Here is a 13791-nt window from a genome sequence, read left to right on the forward strand (position 1 = left end):
AGGAAAATCCCCAACTGCCCAAAACCTCCAGTTTCCCACCTGGAGAAACCCAAGGCCTGCCTAGGGCGATGATAATTCCTCTTACTAGGGAAGACCACAAATCGTAGGAATAGACCCAGTTTCTATCAGATGAAAGCTCCACTGCCAAAGACAGTTTGTGCTTCTGACAGAGACACAGTCCACTACGAGCAGCCCCATAGCTCCTCTTGTATCCTGCACGTGCAACCAGATGCTGAAAAAACACCTCAGAACAGGAACACAAAGACCTTTCCATTTCTGACCGTGGACTACAGCCATGGCTCACAGGGTATCTCATGGCTACTGTTCCACCCTGTGACTCCCATCCCACCCAGTCTCCTCTGCAGATCAGCAAAAGTGGTGAGGAGACACAAGGTCTCTTTCCCCTCAGAAGGGGTTGGCTGGAAGACCCAGCTTTGTTTTGCACCAAAATACTCATCATTTTCAGACACAATTCATGAATATTTTGTGTACTGCCCTGTACCAAATTTGAGGCCATTCATTGGTCAAATGAAGAATATGAAAGAAGAGAATGGAGCAGAGCTCTTGGCAAGCTATTATAGATTGGAAAGGAGGTAGGTAGGAACGGAGATGAAGCAAGTGCTTAAAAGAGTTATTTATTCAGGAGAAACAAGGGCTTTAAGTGATATCTGAGTACGGGAAAGAAATCAGTATCCGTGGTTTCCACTGGTGTTCAGAGTGCTAAAAGCAGAAGTGGTTGCTGAAGTCTAAACAGGAATGTGGGGCTTAGCTCTCAGCTTCCTCCAAAATTGTATGATTTACAGGCTCACTTGATTTACAGGCTCATATGCAGAAGAGGTCTTATTTTATAGAATTTCAGGCCCTTTTGAAGCAAATTGCTTTGTAAGCAGTGGAACCAATGGCTCTTGGTTTCCTGAGGGTCTCTGACCACTGCTTCATACTTACCTCCCTTCTCTCCCCTCCTCCTAAAATAAAATATCTGCAATCAGCCCCACTCTTCGCCCATTATAAGCTCTAAGACCCTTTCCTGGGTTGCAGTCAGGTCCATATATGCTGCCTGATCAGCTAATGCATACACAGCCAGCCAGCATGCACATACTCACTAGCCAGGTGACAGCTGGCTGCTTTTCTTTAGTTGAGGTCCCTGCCTCTCATACAGCAATCCGTTTGCACAAAATTTAGAAAGGAAATCAGTAGCTGTTGAAATTTCTACCTTTCAGTCCTATGTGAAATCAGGTACAAATTATTGATGGAGCTGGACAGACAGATGGAATCTGAGCTAAAAACATTCCCTTGCATTGGCTTTGGATGTATGTGTAGGATATTAGTCTAGGTTCTGGAATTCATTTCTCTCTCTCTCTCTCTCTTTTCCAGCTATTTTTAACCTGGATGTGTTCTGTGATTTGTTTCCCACACAGCACAGAAACTGGCACGGCTGAGGGGTGAGTGAGCAGTGGGAGAGGGAAAGGGGAAATCAAGGGATGCTTATGATGCTGCTGCTCAAAGAAGTGCTCATCAAACAATAGCTTCTCCAATCTGTAAAATGTGGAGTCCCACACCTCCCCACAGAAAAACTGTGACTCTAAGCATATTCACAGTCTTCAAGTGCTCAGATACAGGGCAAAAAGAGCTAGAGAAATTAGGGAAAATCGTGAAAATAACCAGCAGAAACAGCACCAGTTTTGAAATGTAATGTTTTCTGTCGTGGCTCAACACCTTGGTACTGCCCCCATTCTTGTGTGTTCATCTCAAGACATCCCTCTGCACAGGATCTCATGAGGAAAATCCTGTTTATGGCAGCTCAGCCTCTGCACAGAGTGCACATCAATTCAGAAACACTTTATCTGACTTACTATACATATAAACCTCAAGCTTGAAAGAACAGAGGTTTTATCTGGAAAAACATAGAAAAAACCTTCTTGAGCATTCATTTACAAAATGAGACCTCTAATTGCGAAGCATTTCTTCAGTTAACTATAGATAATTATAATGTGTGAGATCTGCTTTTTCCCCCCGTGTTCTGTTTAACACTGTTTGTTAGACATGAAAGGAAAAGAGGATTAAAAGGCAGAGATGGTATTGTAAACAACCCTTCAGGGGAGGTGAGAAAACAACAGTAACTCTCTGAAATAGAACACAAAGATGCCCTTAGGAAAAGGTTTTCAATGTCCTGCATTTGAAAGTTAATGAGTAAATTGATGTCAAATACTGCTTTAAGGACTGACAGTGCCATCTTTAAGATCTCAAGCATGCACCACAACTGAGAAGAGGCAAAGGGAATTTTTAATGGGCAATAAATGGACTAATATTTTTTGATGCAAAGCTACAAGCAGGTTAGTTCTCATGGGATGTGGGTTTGGCCTGTACTTCTTGGCACTGTGACTTTATTTTTTTGACTTGCTTTACACTGCCTTTTGATGAAGCACTGATTTTTCTTTTAAAAAGAAAAGAAAGGTGGTCTTAGTAAATAATCCTCCTTTGAGTTACAGTAAGTCCCTTGAGGAGTATAGAGTTGGCTGGTTTGGGGTTGTGTAGGCACGTGCCAGACCATGTCCCCACTATCCTGTGATGGCCTCGCCTCACACCAAGCTCAGGTTGCTTGGTCATCTCTGCTCTTGCAGTGTTGCAAGACCACCTTGTACAGATGCCTCCTTCACCCAGAGCTACCTGCCAAGAATCTTCCGAGATCTTACTGATGTCGTCCCAACCTTTTACCCACCCAGGGATCCCAAAACCATAACACCTGTTCTCAGCTGCCTCTTACTTAGCCTCACACCTCAGAAATGCACAGGCCACTTCACAAACCTCTCCTACTCCCCATTTCTCAAAAATCTCCTTTGCCATCACCACAACATTGAGACAGATCTGCTTACACTACCATAAGTTGCCAGCCTTAAAAAAAAGAAAATCAGCTCCCCAAGTTTAAATATACAGACACAAGGGAGCACATACCCAGCCTTGAGGGAGTGCATCAAGAACATCTCCACCCTCTTATCACTGCTGCTGTCTCATTTAACCTATTCCCAAGGGTCAGCCACTACCTTCCAGTACTTTCTCAGTGGATAAAAACCACTTAGTTTAACTTTTCTGCTCAGCTGCTATGTTCTAGCTCCTCTAGATGAACCAAAACCCCAGCCTGCTCACACCTTCATGCCAGACCCTGTCTCTCAGAGCTACAGGTTGTATTGCCCCTTGAAAACCTCCCATCCTTCTCCCAGCACTCAGCTTCTCTCCATGAGACATCTAGCCCTAGTACAGCATCTGCCCTCTCTGCAGGAGAAGTGTCTGTGCTCCAGCACAGATGATGTGACTCCCTGTCCTTGCAAGCTTGAGCACTCCAGTACTTGGGCAGAGAGACAGACTTAGCTCCTCTTGTGTCATTTGCCCCTCTTCTCAGGGCAATTTTCAATACCTTCCCCGTCTCCTCCCTCTCATTAGCTTCTGGGTTAGTCTCGAGCTTATCCCTATCTAAATGACAGGCTGCCAAACAGGCACAAAACCTTTCACTTGGCTTCCACCAGGGAATGCAGCTTTGATCTGCTAAGAGTATAACTGAGGCCAGTTCTCCTGCCCCATCAGTGATAACACTATGTGGGATCAGCTCTGCTGTGCCATCTCTTCACCCTTTGGAAGTTACCACCAGCAAGGATGCCAGCTTTACACTATCCAAAAGCAAGAACCATGCTTATCCCACCTTTCACACACAGGTACCTGTGCAGACATATATACACTGGCTCTACTGCATCCTGTCCTGTATCTGAGCAACTGGAGCATGAAAGCAGAGAAGCAGGAGGATACTGAAGTGCTCTATGTGTTTCTGAGAGAGACTGCTTGAACTAGTGGCTGTGTTCTGTGTAGTCCCAGCTAACTGGCACAAGGCTCTAGCCAAGCTTCTTGTGACCCTCTTCGGAAAAACTGGAGTTCAGCTTTTGTCTGGCTGATAAAGTTGGTATTGTGAAGAAACCAGAAATACAAGTCCTGCTCAAGAGCTATGCTGTGCCCCAGGCAAGAATGGGAACAAGCTTCTGGCTCCAAATTACAGTGAAACAACCAGGTATTCTCAGAGCAGCCCCGGGTGGCAAAGCCTTGCTTGCTGAGGTACGCAAAGTGTGTAGGTGACAATGCAAGACTGGGGACAGCTGAAGCAGGGAAACACAAATCCATTTGGATAAAGGGTTTCCTTATGGTGCAGACCAAAGAAGAGTTTCAGCACCATGCTTTCCCTAGGCACAAGTCAAATCATCTCGATGCTTCATTGGATCTGATTCACTGAGACCACACCACGTTCAGCACAAAGTGAAGCACAGAGGAATTGCATGGGCAGGTGTTTGCAGAGAAGCAGATGGAAAAGGTGGGTGCTCAAACACTATCACAGCAAGCATGGAAGAAAGAGGAAGAGTTTGAAGAAGGCTTGGAAAAAACCTCAAAATTCTCCTTACCATGTGTGCAATTAATTGTACAGCAAGGTTAAGTCTGAATCTTTTCAGTGGTAGAAGGAAACCTCCCAAGCTGAAAACTGTGCTCCCATTCCCTGTCCTCATCCAATGCCCAAAAACTCATGGCAAGCATCAATACTGTGTGAAACACCAACCCTAGTACGTATCAATGTAAAATTCCTTAAATTCCAGCAAACGACAAATTCCATCACAGTGCTTCTGTGCCTTGATTCATGCTAGAGGTGGATTTATTCTTTAAAAAAAAGACACTCAGGCTGAACAAAACACTGTGGCTGTTACCACTCTTGAAAAATGACACTCCAACATCCCTTCCCTTCCACTCCCTTGCTGCAAGTGCAGTGCTGGGCATAAGTCATCTCTCCAAACACAGGCGTCAAACTCAGAATAAGAAAACCAAACAAATTCCCAGGACTCCAGTTAGTGAACTGAGTGACCCTGCACTGACTGTAAAGGGCAAGCTACACTCCAGAACTCACTGACACCTTCCTGAAACCCTGAGGATGTACAGTTGGAGACCCAAAGCCAGACTATAACGTGCTGTAGAAAAATAACAGCTGCTGTGAGGTCCCAAGTCTTGCCACAGCAGAGACTCTTTGGCAAGTATTTCAGAGTGAACACATCTAGACGCCTAACATTACTCCCATCCAGTCCTGGTGTGTATTTTAACTTGGACAGTGCCCAATCTGCACAGTTAGTGTTTTCCACACAAAAAATGCCTGGTTGGTAAACTTTCAAGAAGTTCTGTTTTAGATTCAATGAAGAATGGCAGCTTTCCATGGAACTTACCTTTCTTCTTTCCTCCTCTCTTTCCCCTCACCCGAAAATAAGATTCCTAAAAGACCCATAAATTTTCATTTGGAAATGCTACCTGGGATGCCTCATGGATGTCAGAGTTCATTTGTTCTGTCCTTCAGGCAGTGGGATAGTTTCATTAGAAGTCCTTTTGTACCTTGAAAAAATACTTGAGGGGGAAAAGGAAGGTTACGGAGTGTCCCATCTTTACCTTTTCACTGAACTGCTTTTCCCTCCTCTTGAAGAGAGTGCAGCAGAGGCTCTGCTGTTGACTTCTGAAAATTCACAGTTCTTAACTCTGAATTGCTGCTCCTAAGGCTGTATGGTCACTCATCACCATGAAGGATGAGGAGCAGAATCACAGCTGTGGAGAAGTCACCCTTCCACGGTCAGAAAACAGACCTGCTGATGTGCAATTGCCTCAGAGTGGGAGATACACACAGATTTTACTGGAAACCTCTTGTTCTCCTGCATCCAGGTTCCCCTACTTCTGCATAAGAGTTGTCCCACAGCCTGCAAACCATGTCCTAAATAGCTGAAATTTGCAGGAGCATGCCATCTCCTTATCTGCTCCCACATGGTGGTACATTTCTATACTTGTTTTGTCCCATTCTATGTCTCCAGAGCTCTCATCAAGCAAGAACTGAGCTCCTTCCAAGTTGTAATGATCCTTACTTGTTCCCTCCCTCACAAACAGAAATCATTTTGGCAAAAACCCAGGACTACAATAAGGGCCAGGCACATACATGGGCAACTTAAAAGCACCTCAGCTTTGGGAAATCCTGCTGGGCTGTAAAAGCTGCCACAAACCCAAATCATATCAAGCAAGGCCTGCCTGATAATTCTTTGGCTCAATCCCCAAACTGGCTGAACTGCTTTTCTATACAAAGTATTTCCAGGTGGGTTATTAGGTCCTGTATCCCTTCCATGTTGTATTTTCTCATGGTTGAAAAAGACATTCCTTAGAACAAGCTATTCTTTAAAGAAAAGCAAATATTCTCCTTTATATTTCTGGCTCCTCTAAACCAGAAGGATACTTTGCAAGACACAAACTGTTCCCACTGAGTAGCACATGGGTCTTATCTGCCCACAGTGTCTGTGCCTGCGCAGGACTTTCAACTGGGGATATAATTTACATTTTCACAAGAAGATTGATACTGGTAGAAATACTAGTGTGAACAGTTATGCAGTATGAAGGGTCATGCTCTGTTAAATCTAGTTTCCCTTCCTGTATTTTTATAGCAGCATCACTGCAGCCACATTTGAGTCTATGCTGCTTTAATTGTACCAGAGACATTAAAAGGAAAGAACTGAGCCAAGCGTGCCCCACAGCTGGTTGCTGGCTGAGCTGTGTGAGTGTCAATGTGAGGAGGCAGAAGCCTGGCTCCGTGCAGCTCTCCCAGCTTCAGGTATGCACACTTGGGCTGTTTTACGTGTGTGCACACCAGATTCATCGACAAAGCTCTGCTGAAGTAGCTGCACCTATATAAAGCCCTCCCGGTGTAAGACAGCAGAGCTTTGGGAGGGCTGGTTTGCTGCGCTCCCTGCGATGGATGGGGCAGGCCACCATCGGCCGACCCGCTGTGACTTCGGCCCATTGCAAAAATCTATGCCCAGTGTGAACAGGATTGTTGGAAATGGACCACAAGCGTGAGACCTGTAGATCTGTAACTAGATACTGCATGACAGAAGTAGGTAAAGAAAAGAGAGGGTTTAATTTAGATTTTTTTTTTTTAATGTGGTTTGTTGGTTGATTTGAGTCTCTGGGGTCTCTGAAGAGAGGTGGAGACAGAACAGTATGAAACCCAGAGGTTTCTGTGAGTTAAAACAAACTGTTTCACTCTGAGACGCTTGCAGACAAGATTTGGACTTGTGTCTTTGGAAAAAAAATCCCCCCCGGTGATCAGTAAAATCTGGCGAGTGTCTGGGCTGCCAGAGCTGCGGGTGACAGGCCGGTCCCCAGGGCGTGCCGGCGGCATTGCTGAGGGCAGGTGTCGGTGGGAGTCCCTCGGGGCTGCAGCCCTCCATGGAGGTCCGGAGGGCTGCAGCGCTGCACCGCAGCCCCGCATGACTCAGGTTCCCGGGCGCGCAGCTGCCCTGCACGGCCTTCCTCCCCGCGGCCTCCCCGGGCAGCCCTCCTGACATCTGGATCCCGTCATCTTTTCCCAAAGCCCGCGCTGCCAAGCACTGCTGCCAGCCGCTCACGGCTGTGAGTGCCAGGCACTCAGCCAAAGCCCCTGCCCTTAGCCCACGCCAGCTCGGCTCAGTCGATGAGTCCGAGCGAGACAGTGTGAGGGCTCCCCTGGCCCGCAGAGCAACCTGGGGCCTGGGAGTCCGGGAAAAACTGCGCTGTTACCAGCCCGGCTGAGCCTGGAGAGAGCCCCGTGCTCCTGAGGGAGAGCAGAACAAAGCAGGAGCTGTTGCAAACACGTTCTATTTCTTTCCAGTGAATAGTAGAAAGCCCCGCCCAAATTTCACTCCTCTCTCCCACTTCATATTAAAAAACAAACACAGTCAAAAAAAAAAAAAAAAAAAAAAAAAAAAAAAAAAAAAAAAGTCAACATTTGCTACTGTGTGTTGTCCTTGCTTCCATGTGACCCAGGCATGTGATTAAGTTGTTGGCACTTGTTTTTTATAGGATCAAATTCATAGCTGCTGTAGAAGCCTGTGTAACTTGTCAGAGCAATTCTCTACCCTGGCAAGTTACACAAGCTGAGGAGCTTCTTTCTGCCACAGGGTATCCTGCCTATCTCAGCCTTCTCCCTGCACCTGTGGCTTCTTCTTTCCATCACTTTGCAAAGTCACCAGTTGTATACATTTTTAGGAAAACAGGCAAAATCCCTCCTAGCTGCACTGCAGATCTTGGTGAGAGGCCCCCACCCCATGGTAAGGCAGTATTGTCTTCCAGCCTGTCTTCCTCTTGGAAATGTTGCTTAAATACAAGAGAAGCATAAGACTCCACCAAAAAAAAAAAAAAAAAGGGCACAGCTTGCCAGCCCACCACATGCTCTGTGTTTGGTTTCCACTCACAGCCTGCACAGCCCTGCCTGTGTGGATCTGTTGAGTCATGTTGCATGGCTGGATGCGATGGGGCTGTTTGCTTCAAGCCTGATTTTTGTTCCCAGCTCTCCTGAACCATCAAATGTTCCTCATGCTAGGGAGCCACAGTGTTGTCATCAGACCCCTTTCCCTCCTGAGCAGGCAGGAACTCTCGGGGACCAAGGGGGCCATGCAGAACCTGCGTAAGGAAAGCATGGGGACCCCCTTTTCCTGAGGGGGTAGGAATAACCATGGCCCTGCTCGAGGTGTCTCCCTGTGACAATGTTGGCCCAGTGTGCAGTGCACTGGGCCACATCTCAGCCGTTTCTCAGGTCTCAGTAGTTCTTGTGAATAATGGGGGGAGCCTCTCCATCAGTGACTGCCTTTGAGCAAGCCTCTGAGACACCTCCACAGGGCTCTGCTGCTGGAGTTGGCCGGGGACCAGGCCAGCACCTGATCTCAGATGTTGTATTTATGAACCTGGCATCCAGCCACAGGTCCGTGGTTACGCAGGGGCACAAGCAGGAACCAATGCTGCACTGTTGGTCCTCAGCACCCTGCCAAGGGAGCACTGGGAATGTGAAATGGCTGTGTCTTACCTCAATGGTAATTCCTAAGTACCACGGAACTGCGGGATGTGATTCAGGCTGGAAGGGACCACAGTGGGGCTTCTGGTTCAACTCCCTGTTCAAGCAGGGCCATTCTAGAGCACATGGCACAGGATTGTGTTTAGACACCTCTCTGGGTATACTGAGGCAGAAGAAACACCTGTCAACCTTAGAGACCTCCCCAGTTTGCCCCAAATCTGTGTGTGCTTCCAGCTGATGCAACACAGTCTTCTTGGGATTTGCTTTTAATTATAAATGGGCTTTTTGTTCACAGTAGTAGGTACTAACTTTCCTTATGGGCTTTAACTCCTCTCAAAGTTGTTCCTGCTGCAGTGGTGTCCACTCTTTCTGCAGGGCTCACTGGTTTGAAATCACTGTAGATGTTTCTACCTGCAGCCATCACCAAGCAAAGAAGACACTGCATGGGAGCAGGAATCAGGTGTAACAGTCATATAATCTCCCCCATACAGAAAAACATTCTATTTTTCTATGGGTGTCTTGTTTTGTTTCTGTCAAACATAAAGCTTGAAGGCAACAATGGACACATGCTTGCTTTTCCTCTTTTCCAGTGTTTCCCCTCTTCTGTACTTTGCCACTCTATCTTCCCTCTTGTTGGAAAGGTAAATCTTGGAAGATAACAATTTATCATTTCCTCTTTTCAGATTGCCTGGATTTGAATAAGAAAGTCACCATCTCTAAAACTCCTTAAGCTGCCCTGTTCTTTGGGTAAAAAATTGTGATGTTAGTGTTCTTCTGTTTGAAAAAAATGATATTTGGAGAAGGCATGTTGCTTTTAATGGCAGTTCAGACTGTCAGAACCAGAAAAGTTTAGGCTCTCTGAGCTGAAGTAAGACCTCATAAAATTGATAACTTTGTTTGGGTTAGAAGAGAACTTCAAATATCATCTGGCCCACCCCCACTGCTGTGGGCAGGGGCATCTTTCACTGGATCATCCGACCCGACTTTTAACATTTCCAGTGATGGACATCCACTTCTCTGGGCAAGCTGTTCCAGTGTTTGGGTGTCAGTCAGCATACATCATATTCCCAAAATATGTTTATTTCCAGCATGGTTAGTTTTTGGTATTCTGGCCCTTTTGATCATGGCTTGTGTGAGCACCTAGTTGCTCCTCTGGGCTCTAGGACTCTGTCCTGTGGCATGCTAGTCTGAAATTACTTCTTCTCAACCAGGGAACTCAGGCAGCTCATGTCTGGTTTGCACCAGACCTCTTCTGTCTGTGACACAGGCTGAGGTCTCTGTGCACTACTGGTTTCTTTTTGCTGAACAGGAGCCTCTAAATTTTTAAAAAATTTTATTCCCATGATCAGGGAAGGATCTCTTTTGCCAGATCACCAAACTGTCAGTGTGGAGATGCCAATTATCCATAGGTCCCTGAGCAATTAGTTGGATATGGTTCAGTGTGTGGTATTCAGGAGCAGTCAGTATAATTTTTTTGTTTTTTCAGATCAGTATAGCTTGTTGTTTCTTGTTGAAAATTACTTTCTGATATTAACAACCCCCTTTCTTCTCAAAACTCTTTTTTTTTTCTTAGTGATGCCAGCAGGAAACACATTTCTGATGGCAGATATTTATAGGAATAATAGACCTTCAGTTTTCCAGATTTCAACTGAAATGTCTACTTGGCATTTTAAAAAAAGTCTGAAATACTTTGAGAAGGTCTGCCATTTTCTGAGAAACTCTTTTAAAAATTAATTTTCAGTTCCTTCCTTTTCTCCCTGCCAATATTCTCTGGCAGGTGGGTGTTTTTTCTGGCCAGGAGGGGGGCTAATCCACATCTATTTTCTTCTTAGTCTGGCAAGGCCTATAGGTCAGAGATTGCCCCTGTACTTGTACTGCTGCTGAGGGCAGTAGGCTGAGGCTCTTCACAAAAAACAGTTCTGCTGATTTCATTCTCCCAAATCAACAACTACTTGCAAAAACAGAGAGGAGTATTTTTGCCAGTCTCAGATCTCTCTTATTTCCCTGTGAAAAGTTACATGTTCTGTGCCAGCCAAGGGAGAAGGATAAACTCTCCTCAGTGCTCATCACAATTAACCTGAAGCTATGTTCCAGAGCTGTATTTCACTAGCCCAGAGCTTTCCCATGCAGGAGCTTTAGCTTTAGTGAGGGGTGCCATGGTAAAAGAGGAGCTTCCAGACTCTCAACAGCAAGTCTGTTGCAATAACTCTGTTGATCAAATAAAGTTTCTGTTCACAGCACAGAGCCAAAAACTGTTTTTGATTGCAGCCTTGAGGGGTATTTCTTGGCTCATAGTCAATGTTTTAAGCAATGTGCTGCTCTACAAGTCATTACCAATGTTTGAAATCTCTTCCTTTTTACTGTTATCCTTTGAGATGTGGAATGAAGACTATTTACCTTTCCCTCATAGTTCATTATGATTATTAAGCCGGGTGTGAGGACTTGTGCATGGGAGTTGAATATAGTATGAGAGTATACTCAGAAATATGGCCAAGTTTTCATTTTTTTCTTCTGCTAACTGTATTTGTGTACAAAGATTTCAAGATTTCACAATACTATGTTGTGTGTGCACTCTGTGCCGAAAGCAGTAATAACAAGGTTTCTCACAGGCACATTAGCAAGACACTTAAACAAGCCTCTTCATTAATAATCTGCTGCCTATACCTTCAGATTCCAGTGTCTGGTCTTACCACTGCTCATTCTCTCAGCTGCCTTTCCACCCCCACTGAATTTTAAACTATTTTGGGTGTCCCACCTGCCCACTTGGGTCCTACCAGCTCCTATGAAACAGATTCTGAGGCCATTTCAGAGAACTGAGGAGTGACCGAGGTCCCAGCATAGACGGGGGGATGTGAGCGCTTGCAGATGTGTCCACACCACACCCACAGCAGCTGTTTCCAGCTCGTACCACCATGTGCCGCTGTGCAGTGCCATGCAGGGGTGCTGTGAGGGCAGGAAGGGGGGGATGTCTGCATTGGCACTGGGTTACATGGCAGCAAAAGAGCAAGGCTTGTTCAGCCAGGCTTTGATCAACCTGGCTATGCTGGGGGCACCGTGGGGCTCTGCAGACCACCTTCACTTGGTGCAGCAGAGGTATATCCTGAAGTCCTTCATGGCTTTGTAGCTACACTGTTGAGGCTCATTTACATGAGAGTTCCATACATTAACAATTACATTCAGTCTCCTCCATGCCAAAATCCCTTTGGAAAATGCAAATTGCTGTTCTAAGTCACTGCAGACAAGGGACATATTTATTGTCGCATCTGAAGTCTGCAAGTAGTAGTTCTCTTAGCCCCTTTTTCCAAGGATGGGGAGATGGCAGTGAAGATCCTGCTGTTGATGGAAGTGGGAACACAGAGAGCAAACTGTGATGGGTACAGAGCCTGAACTGTCCTCTTCTTAAAAGGATCCTCCAGATCCTTTTAAATTTAGGCTTATCAGGTCACTGTGGAACAACCTGGTACGTTTGTTCTCTAGATGGAGAGAACTGAAATTTCTCAGGCTTTTTGTTTGTCTTGTTTCATAAGCTCTACACCCATCCTTAAATAAAATTGAGACGTCTGCATAGCCCATGTGCCCTTTCACACTGTACAGTTTTCTCCTGAAAAGCAGATTTTTTTCCTGCTCTGAAAAACGTGGGGTTTTGCTGGGCACATAAATTTGTACATTCTCCCCAATGGCAATGTCCTTTATCCTCTGCTTCCAGGTCACCCTGGCACTCCACTGGAGCCTGCAGGAACAGGGACTGTTTCATGACTTGTTCATGTAGCACCTACAAAAATGAGGTTCTAATCTAAACATGCATCCCTAGTCCATGAATACAATAAATTGGCATAATGAAAATGGATAAACTGGGAGTGCATTTCATTGTGGAAATAGTACCTAATATGGGAATAATTCCTAACTCCTCAGGGTTCCAGTGCTCCTTTCTGCTTTGCTTTGAGCACTCAAAAACATGCTCACTCCAAGATGGTTTGTGTTAGGAATGATGACATTTGCTTAATTAAATTTCAAAAATAACGAAGTGGCAGCCCTACTGGGCCACAGTCAAGAACTTTTCCATGTTTTCTGGTGTTCAGGCAATGTTGTTGGTTGGTGACTACTGGTGACTACTGAGTTTTCAATTTATACTCTCAACCACACATTGCTGGTGGTAAATATGATTTAATTTTTGGTCTGGAAGCCTTATCAATACAAATCTGTCTTGATAATTTAGCTATGCTAAACTAGCCAAAGAGAGAACAGCATTAACTGATAATTCTATAGATATGTGGATGACTTTTATTAATAGTATGACTGGGTGTTTTGTTAATGTTACAGTCCCTGAGAGCAGATGATTATAAGAAGGATCATGCTGCATTGGGCTCTCAGCAAGAAACAAGATGTGCAAGCTCCAAAGCAGCTGACTGCAAGAAAAAACGGTTGGATATGGGTAGGATCATGTAGGTCCGGGAGCAGGTATGGGTACAAGGCTCTGCTAGCAGGATTGAGCACTGGGGACAGTATCTCATCATACATGGGGCTGTCACCGAGGTGAAATCAACCTGGATCAAAACTGTGTCCATAAAAAAAAAAGAGACAGGTCGTCACCATGGAAGACTCTCTTCTGAAGGGAGAAGGCAGCCCAATATGCTGGCTGGAACTGCTTCTGAGGGAGGTCTGTTGCCTCTCTGGAACATGGGTTAAAGACGTGAAGAGAAAGCTTCTTACCCTCACACAGCCCTCAGATTGTTCTCCACTATTAATTTTCAGCTGGGCAGCAATGAAGTTGCACCAGGAAGCCCAAGGGCAATCAGGAGAGACTTCAGGCCTTTGGGACAATTGGTTAAGGGATCTGGACCACAGGTAGTGCTCTCCTTTATCCTACCAATCGCAGAGAATAATAAGGAAAGAAACAGGAAGAGGCAACAGATCAA

At 45.4% G+C, this 13791-nt stretch overlaps 1 protein-coding gene across 1 annotated transcript in view; it reads left to right on the forward strand.

The window, feature by feature from the left end:
• Nucleotides 1–13791, forward strand: part of LOC134548534 (uncharacterized) — an 81037-nt gene that overhangs the window by 30358 nt on the left and 36888 nt on the right. Inside the window, exon 4 of the mRNA XM_063393436.1 lies at nt 1375–1442. Within this exon, the coding sequence (XP_063249506.1) occupies nt 1375–1442 (68 nt within the window). The remainder of the gene's footprint in view (nt 1–1374; nt 1443–13791) is intronic.

Source organism: Prinia subflava, chromosome 3, assembly GCF_021018805.1.
Source record: "Prinia subflava isolate CZ2003 ecotype Zambia chromosome 3, Cam_Psub_1.2, whole genome shotgun sequence".
Taxonomy (NCBI): domain Eukaryota; kingdom Metazoa; phylum Chordata; class Aves; order Passeriformes; family Cisticolidae; genus Prinia; species Prinia subflava.